The sequence below is a fragment of the Talpa europaea genome (assembly GCF_964194135.1).
Source record: "Talpa europaea genome assembly, chromosome: 9".
Lineage (NCBI taxonomy): Eukaryota > Metazoa > Chordata > Mammalia > Eulipotyphla > Talpidae > Talpa > Talpa europaea.
In genome coordinates, this window is record NC_140076.1 from 44525644 (window position 1) to 44543565 (window position 17922).

General features: G+C 31.9%; 1 protein-coding gene across 23 annotated transcripts in view; it reads right to left on the minus strand.

The window, feature by feature from the left end:
- The window catches only part of ADGRL2 (adhesion G protein-coupled receptor L2), a gene marked incomplete at both ends in the record, with an annotated part of 145827 nt that overhangs the window by 7774 nt on the left and 120131 nt on the right, over positions 1-17922 (minus strand). For 12 of the 23 annotated variants that reach the window (XM_084241754.1, XM_084241753.1, XM_084241751.1 and 9 more), the window contains 8 exons: positions 1838-2006; positions 3847-3938; positions 11373-11439; positions 12718-12938; positions 13833-14042; positions 14992-15165; positions 16291-16496; positions 16752-16877. In XM_084241754.1, the coding sequence (XP_084097880.1) occupies positions 1838-2006; positions 3847-3938; positions 11373-11439; positions 12718-12938; positions 13833-14042; positions 14992-15165; positions 16291-16496; positions 16752-16877 (1265 nt within the window). Of the gene's footprint in view, positions 1-1837; positions 2007-2664; positions 2692-2976; positions 3022-3846; positions 3939-11372; positions 11440-12717; positions 12939-13832; positions 14043-14991; positions 15166-16290; positions 16497-16751; positions 16878-17922 lie in introns of all 23 variants that reach the window. The other 11 variants (XM_084241766.1, XM_084241759.1, XM_084241748.1 and 8 more) reach the window with 4 other exon arrangements.

Genomic DNA, 17922 nt, shown 5'->3' on the forward strand with positions numbered 1-17922 from the left:
AGTATCTGCCTGCAAATATCACGACTTTGACAGTTATTTCTTGCAAAATGAGAGAATTAAAATCACTAGATGACCTTTTAAATCTAAGTGCACTTCTAACTTCTATTTCCTATTTCCATCCTCCCAGATTTATTTAATTACACCTATTAGAGCAAAAAACAATGAGGTTGAACTTTCAAAGCATTTTCTTTGCCTAAATATGCTCACTCATTTTAACGAAATCATTTTATTTATATCATGTCCATAACAATTCATCCTGGCAGCATCCAATAGGACAGATCCAAGACTAAGTAGAACATGTTCAAAAGAAAACATAATTGTTACTTTAAAAAGCACAGCAAAACCTCTGATCAATTAACACATATAATGAGGAAAGGATGACTTCCTCACTCTTTTTCTGCTAAGTTTATGCTTTATGTACAAAACATTTGGTAGAAATTGTGAATATGTGATTATATGCATGTATACAAAATGCTCATGCATTCATTTTTTAAGAAATATAGAAAACCAAAAGCAATTACTAAGGTTATAACTGCGTAATGTTTATAAAGCTAAAGTTCAGTTTTATTAAATAACACATGATACCTCACAAACATTTTTTGTACATTTAATGGCTATTAACTGCTCTGAAATGCTGTATAACCAAGACAATGGCATTCAGAACGGTATTTTATCCAAATAATACCCTCCGGTGTTGGTTTTGCCTAATGCCTATATTGCTGTGAATGTACATTATCTGTCAGTATTGCACATTCCACTGTCATTATCTCAAAATTATAGCTTATCCAAAACTGATGGAAGTAACAACACTATCATCTTGTCAGGCTGAAAACATAATAGTTTTCACTTTCACAATTCTATTTCTCTGTTCAATTTAGTGACCAACTAGTAATAACAGAATAAAAAGACTACATTAGATATGCAGACAGGGTAAGGATGATACCTAGTGAAACACATGGAAATTTTAAACTTAAATGGCAGCTATTTTCTTAGGTTTATATCTTCTTACAATACATTAAACTTTTTTATCTTCAACTTTAATTTTTGAATCATTTTTGTGACTCCACTTACATAAAATCAGAATAAAGTAGTAAGATAGAAGATATTAAATTACTGGGTTTTAGATCTTTTAAAATTACTCAAAAGGCAAAATTAGTACTAATTTTTTGTATGCCTGGTGCTTCTAAAATTAAAGTCATTTATCCTTATACTAAATTTCACTTCAGACTGCTGCATTCTTCTCTATGAAGCAAGGAATGATGTTATTTAACTTTTTCTTTATCTTGTATGCCCTTTGCAAAAAACATGTTTTTGTAGAGCCCACTAGCAAAGAAGAAACTTTACAAATCTAATTTATAACATTTCCAAACTGAGATCCAAAAATGACTGGAATTGGCATATTTTATATGGGGAGCCTGAACTTCCAGGCAAGCATTATAACTGCTTTAGAATTAAAAATATGCTGTTTATTAGTATATGTAACTTAAAATTTTCTCTATTATATCTGTTATTTTTTCAATCAAAAAACAAGCAAGCAGAGGGCCTCTCCTGGTGGCCCAGCGGTTGAGTGCTGGGTTGTGAAGCTGCCCGCGTGCTGGTTTGATCCCCAGCCACTGGGTGAGGGTTCCACATGGCGCACAGACCTCTCCTGCCGCCCGCTGCTCCCCTCAGCAGTGTATTTCATCAGTCTGCCCATTCTGCTCCTCGCTCTGGCTCTGGTGAATTCTCTCACCCTCCCGCACCTCTGACTGAGCCCAGTGCTTGTATAAATAAATCTTTAAAAAAAAAAAACACGCACACACACAAGCAAGCAGAGTGCTTGGGTGTTTTCACTTACTTTCTTTTGGAGAGCACAGTGAAAGATGAAAATGAACACTCCCTGGAAAGCATTAAAGATGGTGAAGAGATATGCCATCACAATAGTCTCCTCATTAATAAAAAGCAAGCCAAATGACCACGTTAGGCCAAGAAGACATAGAAGAGCGAAAGCGCCAAGCACCCAAGACCTGAAAAAATAAAGTGAATTTTATTAACAAGTTCAAAGAGAGAACAGCATATATCACACTTAAATATTAACAAATCAGGAGTAGCAGTTGACTCTCTCTATGTTCATATTCAAATTCAACAGCACTTTGGCTTTAACCTTTCATTGACTAAAGAAAGAACAATAGCATTTAGTACTGCAGCCTCCAGTGAAAACAGCAACAGCAGGTATGACCTTTTCTTACTCCAGAATAAACAAGGTATCAGAACTATATTAAAATACAAGGTGCAAATCGTCCCCCATTGACTCTATCGTCTCATATGCATTTTGGTAAAAGAAACTCAGGAGTCCTTAATGAGTTTACTCCTATATATTTATTCCTGTGGTGTACTCATGACACTGAATAATGTGACACATACAGAAAGGTTAAATGGCAGATAATCACTGAACACCTAATCTTCACATTCTAATAAACTAATCTTAGGTGAACCTAAGGTTTTATAACTAAAGCATGAAGAAGCCTGGCTGAAATGGGACAAAAACATGAGAACAACTTCAAAATAAAATAATTTTGGAGAGATTTCATCATGAGTAGCTTAAGGAGAAAAGAACTGTAGAAAATAGGAGGGAATGAGAAGGATTTAAAGTCAGTGCATTCCATGTCTAACTAATGATCTTACTTGATAAATGGCTTATTATCTTCATAGCTAGAAAGCATTATAAGCAGAAAAGAGAAACAAAATTATTAGACAGAATTAAAATAGAAAGTAATAAGAAAGCATTTATATATTTTATAAATTAGTCAAAATTAAGAAAGTCAAAATGCAGAGGCAAGCAATTAAAAAATAAAGGCATATTATAGTTTAAAGGTACTACAGCAAATTAGATATTCCAAAATAATTATAAAAATTAAGGGTAATTCATGATATTGACGGATTTGTAAAAAAATATAAATCATGCCATAAATTTGTTAATGCAGGGTTCTACCTTACCCAGGTAAGTCCGTATTATAGTAGCCATCACAAACACGGTAATTACTGGTGTAGATGAGAAGACAGAAAGAGGAAAAGGAAGAAAAGAGAGAGATGCTAAAGATTAGCTCTCTCTCTTACCATGCAACATGCAATGAAGCTGGCACTAACCTATCTAAAACATCTAATTTTTTAAAAAATTATCCTTACTATAAATCTGCCATTTTTTTACATTAAAAATATTTTTTCACAATCCTATCATAACCAACTTGAATAACACCTCCACAAATTTTAAATTAAGACTCATTTTTAAAAAAGGTCTGAAAATGCTTCCATAAGATGATTTAATGAATCAACAGATATAAAATTTTTGTTAATTAGAAAGCATTTTTCCATTGATAGGTTGTTGCATTTTATTCAACATTGTAAATAAAATAAACATTTATTTAATGATTATGAAAACAACAGATAATCTCCAAGTTAACAGTAGTAAGAGAGTAAATTCTCTTAGGAAAACAGGATTAGAAGTGGAAACTGCTCAGAATCCTTAAATCAAAAAGTCATTTAACAAAACAAACTTAATATAATGATATCAGCCATGCAAACAGGAAGATCACTTTGAACTGCATTTTAAATTAAAATGAAATTGCTCCAGTGGTATGGAATTTCCACAAAGCCACTGAAACAATTCCTTGGCTTTAGATCAAAACAGAAATTGTTATCTAATTTTTGACCAATGTCTGTGACACGGAAACAGAGACTCAACCTTGATCAGTAAAACTTCATTCTGAATAATCTCTACAGTTGATAGAAGGCATTCATGTATTCCCTGTGGAGAATATCTTTCACTTAAGTTTGTCAAGCACTAAAATTAAAATACTAAACACTTACTTAATGTTTTCCAACCTGCTAGAATCTGGTTTCAAAGTGTTTGAGTGCTTCACCATTTTGCACAATGTGATCACCAGAAAGATAATATTTAGCTGTCATAACAAATAAAGAAAGAATTAGACCACTGTGAACAAAGAGTAAAAAATGAGTAAGCTTCTCTAATATATTTAGTGAATTAATGCAGTTAAATATAAATAACAATGACATGGGAACATGGTAAACACAGATTCAATTTTACTTTACATATGCAATGATCAAGTTGAGCTAAATAAAACATACTCTGGCTATGTATGATCGATTTTTTTAATAGATCATTTGACATGAAATTGCAACCTCATTAAATCAGGATCATGTGGTGATGATTAAATAAATTAGAAAACCTAAATTAGTTTCTTTAGCTAGAGGTACTCCAGGGCCTAAAAGCTATCTAATGGAAACACTGAAGTGAATTTCTTAGGAAGGGCATTTACATCATGTAGCTTAAAAAGGAAATATGGCTGGGTTTTGGGCCCCAAGACTTAGTTATAAGGTCTAGCCCTTGATTTTGATTGATTAAATGAACATAATTGCATTTATAGAACATATTTATAAGGCAGCTGTGAGGATCAAGTGAAATAAAATGTATAAAATATTAATTTACTATATAAAATAAGGTAAATTGTTAAACTAGAAACATGTACATATTTAGTATCCAACTATTAGTAGTTAGCAGTTCTTTTTTTCTCCCACCATTATATTGCATGGAGGTGGGTGAATTTTGAATAAAGGCTGCTTGAGTCCCTCTATACATTCACCTGTGCAAAGAATCTAGTTGCAAAAAAAAACAAAGAGAGGGTGGAATGGAACCTAACATGGAAGAAATGTTTGGGAGTTCAATGTAAGTGACTCAAAAGAAAGGCGCTGTGCATTGAGAGATAAAGTTTGTAATTCGCATTTGCTTCTGCACACACTGGCAGAATGCTAGGTGGTCGGGAGGGAGTTCCATTTTTATGCTCTAGTAACAGAACTGAAAGTAATACTGTGCCTGGACTTTTTTTAATGTCTTACTTGCTTAAGATCATTACTTTAAAAAAGATAAAATAAAGTTAATCCAGGCCCAAATGGTATATATTAAGAAAAGCAACCGTGAATAAGATATATTGTATTTGGGAATAAAAGCAATCCTAGTGGTAAACAACATAACTTCATTACAGTAATGTGATCATTTTTACCGAGTCACACCACCATCTGATGAAATGATAACTTATTTTACTCATCACAACTCTGGATTTCATAATTAAGAAAAATAATATAGGGCGATAAATAAAGTTCCCATGTCCTTCGTAATGATGAGTTTCAGGAATGGACTGATATCTTTAAGCTGTTTATCAGTCATTTCCTCTACTGTGCTTTATTATTTCTCTTAGATGTAAAATTTCCTCTTAAGGGATAAAAAGAAATTAATGGGCATAATTTGCAATTGGAGATAGCAATTTATCACTTGATGTTAATTACTCAAGGACAAATGAAGTTCTTCGTTTAAAAGGTACTTAAAAATAAATTTCTTAAAATATTTGTCTGCAAAAACTAAGTACATTTGTAGAAACATTTTTATAGCTTCATATTCTGAAGATCATTCCAGTTGATCACAATATAAATATTTACATTTTTAGGGATTTGGCAATATGATACATTCCATATACCAAGTATTTGTTGTCTTTACTTCTCTACACAAGATGTGTTTGTTGTATTGAGCTAGATACAATTTCTGCCTTTGAGAAATTAATCCCTCCAGCTGTATAATAAATATGTGATTTCCTTCTTAAAGAACCATGTACAGTGTATCTGTTTTTTAAGGCAGCATCAACAGTATTTTATTTTCTATTTAGTATAGCAGTAAACTTTAACTAGTAAGATTAGAAAATTAAAACAATACAAACTCTAAATATCCTAAAACCAAAAAAACCAAAACAATGTAAACAAACTGACTACGACTCAGGTAAGAAAGGCTGCTAAATTTATAGATAAAGAGTTAAAATGCATTAAGCCTTCCTTTCGTTCTTCTTGATCACCCTAGTAAAATTACTTATTTGTTTTCTGAACATAGGGTTATCCTTCCCTCTTTTCTTAAACAATTTTCTGAAGCACATAGGACCACAATTTGGCATTCATTATTTAAGCATATTAATTATCCTTTCGGGAATAAACTAACAGTAACAGTAACTCCTACTAGTACTACTACTACTACTAGTATAAGAGTCCAGGAAAGAAATCACTTATTATTCATTATAATGTATAAACTACAGGAAAATAAACACTGTGAAAAATGTGTATGTATAGTTATGCTATGAAAAGATAATCAGTAGAAAATGTAAATTCTTATGCAAACATTTTCAATGAAGAAAATCAGGTAAAAACAAGTTATTTCAAACCTAATACATTTTCTATTACAGTTGCAATGAAATGAAATCTACCAACATAAAAACAGGATCAAAGCTTAAATATAATTCACAGATTTTTTTGGTTAAGACAGGACTAACCAAGTTGAATGTGCCACAGAAAACATATCTCATTTAATACATCTTGTTTTTCTCCCTTCATTCTATTGAGGTTTTTAACATTACATGTGTTTTGTGTTTCTTTCTAGATACAAATATTATAGATTCACAATACACAAAGTTCAGAGAATACAGAAAATTACAGGGGAAGAAAAAAAAAACCCACAATAATATCCTGTAATCCTATTTCTAGAGGGAGACGGCAACTCTGGGCTCCATTTTACAAATCTGACATGTTAAATACCTTATCAAAGTTACTTAGCTTCTTCTATAATGTCAGTTCTGAGATACAATATACCCATGGTCTGGCTCCATAATTCAGTCTTTCCAAATAAAATTAACCATTTGTTTTGGGTGAGAAAACAAGGAATGTAACAAAGCAAAGATCTACTAGTTTTACATATTAAAAAAAAAATTCAATATCTATAAAGAGTAATACAATTTAGAAATCACTCAGATGAATTAGAAGATAAAATTATAAATTAATGTATAAGATATAGCTTCAAAGAAATACTGAATGATTCATGAAATGTTTTGTAAGTGACTTCCATCTGATGCAATTTGCTAGAATAACTAATTCTCTATTTCCTTTGTAAAGCAATACCATTCCATAATTGGAAAATGGTGAAAATGCAGACATTCTTCTACTCCCATTAATAAAATTATATGTTTGACAACAGTTACATGTGTTTACTCAAACCCATAAAATCTGGGCACATACAAAAAAAGCTGCTATTTCTAACATACTTAAAATTAAATGTCTCAAAAGACATTTTAAAAGCGAGTCTATTTAAAAACTTAAAATAATAGAAAACTAATTATAAAACAAAAGAATTTTTCCTGTCAGACTGCTTCACAAATGTCTGTGAAATGTCCATGTTAAAGAAATTGAAAGTAAAATTTATAGCTAATATACTAATAATTTAGGTTACCAAGAAATTTATAGTTAAATGCAACACTCATTTAGCCTCTGAAATATGACTTGAAGATAAGCAAAACAAGAGACAGTGCTATCTTTAACACGACAAAATGCCAACATTTCAAGACAAAGTAATTATGAAAAAGCATGCAAGATATTGTGAAGCATAATATGGCTAAAAATGCTAAATCTATGATATTTTTCTTTTCCACATCTCCACGTTACAAAGTTAAAATTTTCTTTAATAGATATTACACATTCATCTTATTAGAAAAACAAGATATTTATATCATTTAGGTATTAAATATTTTAATGTAACCACCAAGATGAGTGAAATATTTCTTAGAATTAAGTTGATATCTATTGATGTATAAAGAAAATTTTTTAAGAGCTTTCACAGTTCTCTTTACAGATTAAAAATATAAAATGTTGACTTTCATTTTCACAGAACAAATACCGTTGCAATGATCTTTTCTGGAGTTAATACTCTGGTAAGAATTAGGATTTTGTGGAGTAAAATATTTCAACATTCTACTTCTTCCTGTTCTTAATATATTACTGTATGAATCAGTTATTTTCATACAGGAAATACAAGGGCAAATAGAAACATCTTTGATAAAACTTATCCAAAATAGTCTCTCAAATGCAGTACTAGTGGTTGCAATTTGAGTTCTTTCTTCTTTGCATCTTCCCCATAATATAAATGACTCGTTTCTGCCACGTACTTTTGTGCTTTTTTTCTTTTTTCTGGTTATAGTAAGTGATTTCAATTTTATTTCTTCCCTATTTTCCTGCCTTGTATGCATTTGAAAAATAAAGGAAATCACAAAATTTAACATGGAATTCTCCCATTTCTATTAGAAGGCAGGCTTGATAGGAAAAGAAAATTGACTACACATGCAATTGCTGTTTTTGTCTCCTCAATTCCAAAGTAGTCACTTTTTGTCTGCTTGCCCTTTGCTTTTCCTTTCTAACATAGCATACTAAGGTTAAACAAAATACTTTGAGATAGGTTAAAAAATGTTCTCCATCTAGGTACACAAAGATTTGCTTAAGCCTGGTAAGTACATGTTGTCACTCATTCATTCACCAAGAAACTCCTAGCAAGTACAAGCTGGTAGGATTGTGTTACATATTGTATGTCAACCTACCAGTCTGAAAACTCATACTGATAATTAACTAAGAGATTAGTCAAATCATCCAGGAATTCATCAGATTTCAACTCTTGCTCTGTGTGTGTGTGTGTGTGCACGCATGTGTGTACACACATGAGTAAATAACTAGATGGAAAACTTAATTGAATTCTATGTGAGTAAAAACAAAATCAGAAGGAAAAAAAACTTCCCAATTCAGCCAAAATGAATCCCAAAACAATAATTTCATCAGTTACTGTTTAAATAACCTGCCTTTAATATAATTTGCTGAAAATATGAAGAAGTTTTAAAAAAGAAAAAGTACCACAGATGATAGGAGGGCACCGTTTGTTTTATAGTCATCAACCCGCTCAATTGAATCACATCCGTCTGAGCACAGCAGCTTAAAATTCATTCCACAGCTTGCAGTGCTGACATGGATATGATAAGACAGAAGAACAGAAACACCACTCTGAAGTAACCTAACTGAACTGCACATGTTCTGACCCTTTTTGTCCTCCCTGGAGCTTTTGCTACCTGGCAAATGCAACTCTAAAACTGCACTTGTATCTCCAGATCTTTGCTGTTAGCCAAGCAGAAACCTATTTCTCCCTGGGACTGGCAGCCAGAGAGGTGTTCTCTGAAGAAGACTTCTAAATGAGTGTGTGAGCTGAACTCTTACTGAACTGAATTAATTATTAACGATGCAGATGGAGCTGTCCAAATGATAAGAACAGCTCCTGACGTGTCATGATCCAAGCTTTCATTAAACCATTTCAGGCATACTAATGGTTTCCCACTGCTCATTACTTACAAGCACTTTTCTCATAGATATAATAACTCTAGTGCCTGTAGGCAAGACATTCTATAGAAATACAGAAATAGGAAGTTTTATCTTCCCATGTTATTTGTCTTCATAGAACATCATTTAAAACACACACTTATTTAGTACTACTAAGTTATGCTGTTATGGTTCATAAAGTTGGAAATGCAAAATTATACTTTCTGGCAATATTAATAGGTAATTTGGCTACAAGTGTATTCCTTAAAAGGGTTATATACAACTTGATTCCTATTATGAAGATTTGTAACTGAATTGATTTTTAAATGTCCTAAAAAATCACCACAGGGATATGTGTAGGTAAAATACTAATATTAACAAACCTGTGTTGTATAATCTTTTCAGATCTCAATTTAGGTTACATGCTAGATAATGTTTTACACTTCTCTATCCTTTGTCTTTCTGCGTTGGGATTATTGGAGGACAAATCAACTGCAGAAGAACTACTCCCAGGATCTATTAGTTGATTGCTACCAGCTGGGATTTTTTTTGTTTGTTTGTTTGATTTTTAAGTTTGGAACACTGTTTCCCAAAAGCCCTTCGCATCTCAACCTAAATTATTTGGTATAGAAAAATAATGAAATGGGCAATATCATAAAATATCCTTTATCTCTTTTGTTACTGGAAGTTGAATATTTGTGGACATTAACTTCTTCCACCAAATGAATTTTTTTAATACCCTAAGGTCAATAATTATCTTCAAAGATAGAAAAGAAACAAAACTACAACACAATGAAGTAAACATGATACTTTTATAGGACAAATTTTTCTAAAATAGACTTTATAAGTTCCTAGATATCAGTAAATTTGGCCAAGGGCTGGTGGGGGGTGGGTGGGAGGAGGCAGATGCTGTGTTTGTAGGGGACACACCTTTCATATCAGCTGTTTGTCATTTAATTTGAGCTAGGATTAGGATGTGTTAACATCAGGTAAAGCAAGAATAAAAACTGGGGCAATCATCTGGATTGAATAATTTTGATGAGAAATCAGCTTTCCTAGGAGCACTTGAAATATATTACAGCTTTATTTAACTCATACGGGCATTCATTTCAAATTTTCATTTTGCTTGGTAAAATCTTTGTGTAAAATAATTTATTTTAATAATAAAGTATACACGCTTGAAATAGTTTCAAGTTTCCATGAACTACTAAAAGATTGTCTCCATTTTATGAAACACTAGTTAACAAGAGAGAGTACATTTGTAACACTTTTTTAAAGAAAAAAATTGTTAAAATAGGAATAAAAAGATAGGCAAGATTTAATTTTCTTTCCTTTTCAATCTTACAATGGACAATATTAACTTAAAGCAATAAAGTAATAAAACCAATGATTTTAGCTAAATTCTTTTATTTCACATGTATTTCAAATATCTGACTTATGATAAAGTTAAAAATACTAAACATCACTATATTTAACTTGTTTTAAATTTATTTTAAAATAATTTCTTAAAATCCAGTATTTTTTTTATTTTGTATTTCTAAGTCTTAGAAAAGTAATTTTATTGACTTACTATTCATTTGCTAATCTAAACTTAAAAACATGTTTTGTGACCTAAATAGAATTTAGTTTGTGGCCATTTATTTAAAAGTACAAAAGCACTATGTAGAAATTAAAATAATATTAAGGTAATGTTCTCTCACTTTCACGAAACATTTAATTTATAAGTGCTATACAGGGTTGACAGAGGGCAAATATCACAGATTTTAGGACAAATTTCTGGATTAAAGTTCTTAGCAAAAGTCATAAACAAAATATATCATATATATTAGCTACTCCTTACTAATTATCAAAATAGTTTCAAAACATGTATTCTTAACATAGTTTACATATTAGATACTTTTTAGATGGCATTTTAGCAAACAAAATTAGAAATGAGAAAATGTACTTTTTAAAGGAGAGAATTTTCAGAAATAGTACTAATTAGCAAATATAACTCAAGAATGGCATACTATTTAAATTGTACTATATGATTTTATGCTATAAGTTAGATGTTTATGAATCACTGAATACAGATAAACTATAATAAAACATAAATCTCTGTTTCAATAGCATTACTAAAGCAGCAAGTTTATAATGAAGGGAAACACTCTGCTTACCAAAATAATAAAGGTAACTGGTCCAATGAAACTCCATATAAAATAGTTATCAACATGAAGCCAGCAACTATTATGAAAAGAGAAAAGTATGTAATCAATAGTTTCAATGGATCCCCAATAGCACAAGGAAAACAGATAAGAAACAAAGCTATCTTTATATTAGTCTTTGAAAATTCAGTTATAGTGGCCAAGAACAACTTTAATAATTATGATTTGGCTTTTATTTTACAAATAGTAGTAACTTATTTCAATCTACTGTTTTTCCCCCCTTTTGGGCTTTACATTTGATACACACTTATTCTTATATGATAAAAACAACTCTTACCCCCAAATTCTCAAGACCTCTGACTTTATTTAAAACTGTCTCATCCTTTTAAAGTTTTTAATCTTAAAACTTTCCTTCAGCTCTATAACTCTGATCTAAAGTACTGAACCTTATGGAATATAACAGAAAAAATATGTTCAGATATTATGTTCGTTACAAAACTGGATAGTACAAATATTATACCTCAACTGGGAATTGATGACTACTAGTGAAAAAAAATCAAAACATTGTATTCATACAGTATTAGAGTAAATGATGCATAAACTTATTAAGACAGATTTTACTTAGTGGTTCATTTTTCATATAATATTGAATCCCCACTGAATTTCTTTTATTTGTCTTTCATCATCTGTTCAGTCAAAAAAGCTTTCTTTAGTCCAAAGAATCTTTATATAACTAATGTTATCAAAGGAAGAAATACACAGAAATGGAAGGCAAATTCATGCCTCCAGCAAATAAAATCCTTAGAAACATGACTGTGTCTACCTTCTGTCACTTCCCATAAATATCTATAAGTTTTTATAAATGAAAGACAGTGACTTATTTTAGTCCTTCAAGCTGCCTGATAAAACATTATCAGAGTAAAACATATGGGATAGAGTGTGCTACTGTCACACTTCAGAATGAAAGTTAGTTAGAGGGTTGGCTGCACAAAGAGAACTAATGAAGCATTAGCTTAAAATCGAGTAGTTAAACCTGTCAGATGCTTTAAGTTCAGGAGAATTTTTACTTAATATCTTTCTAAGGCCAAAAAGTTATTTACTTTTTCAATTTGTTTCAGGTCAATCTTTTGTGTTAAAAAGAAAGTCCATAATTTAGAATCTGCCTTGCCAGAGCACAAATCCTCTGAACCTAGAAAATTACAAAAGACTTGATTGTAATTTGTGCACGGCATGCCCATTCTCTTACCAATAAAGCTTTCAAATGCTATTTTAGTCTGTCAGGGACCCTCACTGACAGCTAACAGGCTTTAAAAAATTATTCACTTGAAAAACACTCAGGTCACTTGCAATTACTTACGCTTTTTCTGTTCCATAGCTCTTATAGTCAATAGCAGCTGAAACTCCAACCACTGTGGCAGGAAACAAGTAACCAGCAACATAGTAGTACTTCTTCCTTGAATATTCACTTTCAAAAACTTCAACTAACATTAGATAGAGCTGCACACCTTCTAGGCACATCCAAGCAAAAGCAGCCAAAAAGAAAAAATGTAGGAGTCCTGCAAATATTGGGCATGCAATCTACAAAGGAAAAGGAAAAGGAAAAAAACAAACAAACACAAGAGAACATATGAATATAAACAGCTCACTTGAAAATTATGACATGTTCACAGACAATATTCATTGTTGTTTTTAAAATATATTATTTAGTGTAAACTATTGGTTCTTTAAAATTTTTTAAAATGAAGAAAGTTAGAAACACTTCCAAATTTTTAAAGTTTAAAGCTTACAAAGCATGCTAGAAATTTCATCACTAAAAGACGTGACTATTTTTTAGTGAAATTGACTATAAGTAAGAAAACATTACCTAATTTCTCTTCTAGAATTACCAGCTATTAAATTTGAATATTCTACTTACAGAGGATCGTTTCAGAATAGACTTTTCCAAATATATTATTTCAAACTGAATTTTAAAAATTTGCTTTAACGACAAATACCCTGGCTCTAACATTTTTAAGTCATATCTGGAGCATTCTTAAGTTGATCGCAGTGCACATGAACATAGCAAGAAGCACAAACTAATTAAGTTCTATTTCTGACACTGAGATATCATGATAATGAATAAACTGCTTAGATGATGAAGACATGATCAGAGAATGACTATATAAGCAAAATGTAAAATTTTTGAAATGGTAGTTTCATTTCAGTATCCCCGGCACTCTTCTATCAAAATTACATGTTTCAATAACAAGTTAGGAAAATGCCACTGTACCTTAATACAATGAATTAACTCATAATAGTATTACTTCATAATGATTGGGTTGTCCTTTAAATTACCGTAAATTATTCTTCAATAGTGTCATGGCAATTATATCAAGTTACAAGGTCAAATATAAATATAGCATCATGTGTGGCTTCACACCTGTTATAATAATTCTCAGAAATCTGAAGTCAATCAACTGAAGGAGTGCTTACCATGTATTTTGTTTTATCAATGCCTATTAGGAAAATAAATTCAGCGATGAAAAGGTTGATACAAAGGTTCTTGTGAATAGTATTGCGGTCACTTTGGAGACCGCGGAAAAAGCAGAAGGTGAAGATGCAGATGGCCAGGCAAACGAGGGAAATGACAATTCCCACCCAGGTGATGACTGTAAGGAGTAATTCGTGAACTCCATCTTTGTACTGAAAATTAAAAAAAAAAGATATGTGGTACATTAGTATTCCTGTATTACACCAACTAAAGGTAAAAAAGCTTTCACATGTGATAGCTCATCATGTTAGTACTGAACTGTGAATATTCACATGTGCTCAAACAGGACTCATTAATAAAAAGGAATTATAATCATAAGGCAGAGTTCAATACTGGTTTATAGATTTTATATCCAAATCATGATCTTTCAAAGTGGAAGATTTTGCCAAGAAAATTATACAAGTGTCCAGCGATTCCAAAATAATAATTGAAATAAATCACCTACATAAAACATTTGGAAAACATTTATATGAGAGACTAAAGGACATTTATTCACATGATTAGAAATAAATGACATTATAATGGCTTTTTTAACTACCATAAGTCAAGTTTTACGTTTTAATTTTCATCTTGGGCTTTTATATTGATGTTCCAAGAATCAAGTACACAATATTCTGAGAGACTTCATGCAAAAAATTTTTAGAACGTTTTCATCTTTGGGTATCATCAACACAAGAAGGAAGAATACTAAGAAACACTCCAGAAGTCACTCAGACCTTTCAAAATCTGCAGTTTTGTAATGTAAAAGTAGTTAGAAAATTTAATGTGAAAGTTGCAAAATAAGAAAACATTTAAGATGGGAGGACATGTTAAACTTTAGAAGCCTTTCTCTCTTTGGTATAACCTACTGCTGTTGATTTTTAAATTCACAACTACCTCTGCCAAATACCTGCCCAAAGAAGAAAAACTTAAGTCTGTTTAGCACATGTCTTTGAAAAGTAACAATTAATTGCCAAGACTTCCTAAAATATATGGACAGTGTAGAAACAAATAGAAATCCATATTACTTTGCTTTTTAGTTACGATAAGCACCCAAAGAAGGAACTATTACACAAGCTGTTTTGAATCTCTGAGGTTCTAATTAGAAGTGCAAATACTTACTGCAATTTCCCTGTGGGCCATGAGAATTGCAAAATTGGTTAGGTGGCTGCATGCACATGTTGTACGAGTTTTATTAGTGTCAACCAGCTTGCAGCCCTGGGTAGACCAATATCCCATCATAGTTCTCTCTGAGTAGTTCCAGAAGGAGCAGTTTGCATTGAAATAATTGTCAGGCTGGGAAATAAAATGACAAGATAAAATTAGGATTTTACACCCTAAGATGGCAATAGCAATTGTTTAATATGTGTAAAAGGTAATTTAGATTAAACTTTGCATGTTTCGGACTATAAAGTTTTTCATCAGCAAAATTGTAGACTATGTTATACAAGGCAGATATCTAACTTACAGGGGGTTTTATAGTCCGAAACACTCTACAGTGTACTCCAAATTACCAAAGACCCATTTTACACAATTAAAATTTCCATGGTATGATTTTACATACTAAAAGTACATTACAATAATTATTTTTTTCTTTTCTGACAAAATTAGAGTCATTAATTTGTTCTGAGAAAATTCTTTGAGGACCAATGTTTTAAAATCCATTTTCAGTTTTGTGCCCATTTTTGTTCTAAGTGACATGCTAGTGACAATTTGAATCAGGCAGTTTAGCATACTCATACGAGGTTCCTGAAACAGTGAATCAGCTGAATTGAATATAAGAAGAAAATAGGCTGTACTAATTTACTCCTTTTTTGCCATATGCTGGAGACCCACTTGGCTATCTGTGGGCACTTACTCACTTTCCTTATGTAACAAGAGCCAAAAAATTCTACAATCTTCCAACACACTATGATGTCTAATTACCAACTTGCATTCTTAAGGCACAGCAAAGATATCATATCTCTTCCATATTACATTTTAAAAACACAATATTTGTAACAATCATGTCAACTGTAATCAGTAAGACCAAAAAGATTTGCCACATTAAAAAGGCAGAGTCTTAAGAGTTAATAATCAGCCATCCTGCTGCTAAGGTAAGAGTTAATTTTCATTCTAAAACAAATTACAGTCATTTACATTTTCCTGTTGATTACTGAATTAGCTTTCATTAAGAATACACTTAAGTTCTAATAATCACTGAACCAGGCTCATTTAATTTTATGTTCACAGACTTAAATAAACTTGTGTCTCTGACCCAGTCCAACATTTAAAATTCAAATGGAAAGGTCTTTTCTTTCCTCTCTCTGCCATTTCCCCTTCCCCCTACCCTCATCCCCAGCATGTCAGTTTTGCTTTCCTTCCTCACTGGTTTTATAGGTTTTATAACCTTCCACTACTTCATTAGCATATATAACTTACATCGATGTGTGGCAGCGTAAAAAGCACAGGATCTGTCAAGTATACTCGGCTGGATTCTTTATTGATTGAAACTGAGATGACGTGGGAATTCACTGCAATGGTGCTATTACGACCAATGAAGTCAGCACCCAGTTTTATAGTTGCATTTTCTGTACTAAGGAACTGTCCCAGACTCCGGTAAATGATGAACACCAACTTTGCAAGCCCTAAGAAGATAAAAATAGTCATATGACTATACAGGTAATCTGCTTATGAATAAAACGATACAGTAAGATAAAAAAAATCCTATAGAACATTTATTTAGATTAAATTTATTGGGCAAGAGTAAAGGATTATTTCAAATCTACTCTTAAATGTTAAGCTGTGTTTGTCATATTAGGAGTCAAATACTCAGCATTTAAGAATAGATTTAAATGAACAAAAAAAAATCTTTCAATTTTTAAAAGACAGTTCCATCTTACCATTCCTGCTGTTCTGTTTGACAGTATTTGCGGAGAGTTGGATTGAGCTGCCTGCTCCTTTGATGCCCAGAGGAAATTTAAAATCCTGGACCTGTCCTTCAGTACTGAGTACTGCAACTTCCAGAACTAGATGAGACAAAGGAAAAAAGGGGCATTCTTTAAACCACAAAGAGGCAAATGATAATTTACATGGAAACTACTGTTTTCTTTTTTCTTACAAAACTTTACTGTTAGAATTTCAACAAAAGCATGAATAAGAAACTATTCTAAGAATCTTGACTACTCAAAAATAACTTGTAGAATCATTTACACAAAAATTTTATACATTTTCCTCAGTTTTGTATCTTTTTACAGTAAATTAATTCCAGAATTTCAGCTTGTGAATATGAACTGTATGATTCATAATAGACAACTTTCAAAGTTTCATTTAAATCATTAAACAAAAACAATTCAAAATGACTTTAATTCAAAATGACTTTCTGGTTCTTTATGTTGAGAAACTTTTCAATGAAAATTACATGACAATGATAAAATTAAATAAAAAGCATAAATCTGAATGTCTTTATTGCATAAATACATCTATTTCTGCATACGAAACATCTGGCCTATGTTAAAACTTTCCATTAATTCTCACTAGTAACCACCAACCTTTATATTCCCAAGTTTGGCAAAACTGAATTCTTTTTTCTTTTTTTAAAGTGTAACACGGAAGACACACTTTATTTATTTATTTATTTTAAAAGATTTATTTATTTATTTATACAAGCACTGGGTACAGTCAGAAGCACGGGAGGGTGAGAGAATTCACCAGAGCCAGTGTGGGGAGCAGAGCAGGCAGAAGGACTGAAGTAAACTGCTGAGCGGAGCAGCGGGCGGCAGGAGAGGTCTGCACGCCATGTGGGACCCTTGCAGGTGGCCGGGGAGCAGCCGGGGATGGAACTGGCGCCACAAAGGCTGTGGGCAGCTTTGCAACCCAGTGCTCAACTGCTGCGCCACCGGGGAGGCCCCAAAATAGAATTCTTGGCAACATCTGACCTGTTGCCGGTATTTGTAAATAAAGACTTATTAGGATATAGCCATTCTTAACATTTACATATTGTCTATAACTGGTTTAGTGTGCCAATGTCAGTTAATTATGTTTGTTTGGTTCAAAGTATAATACCAACAATGA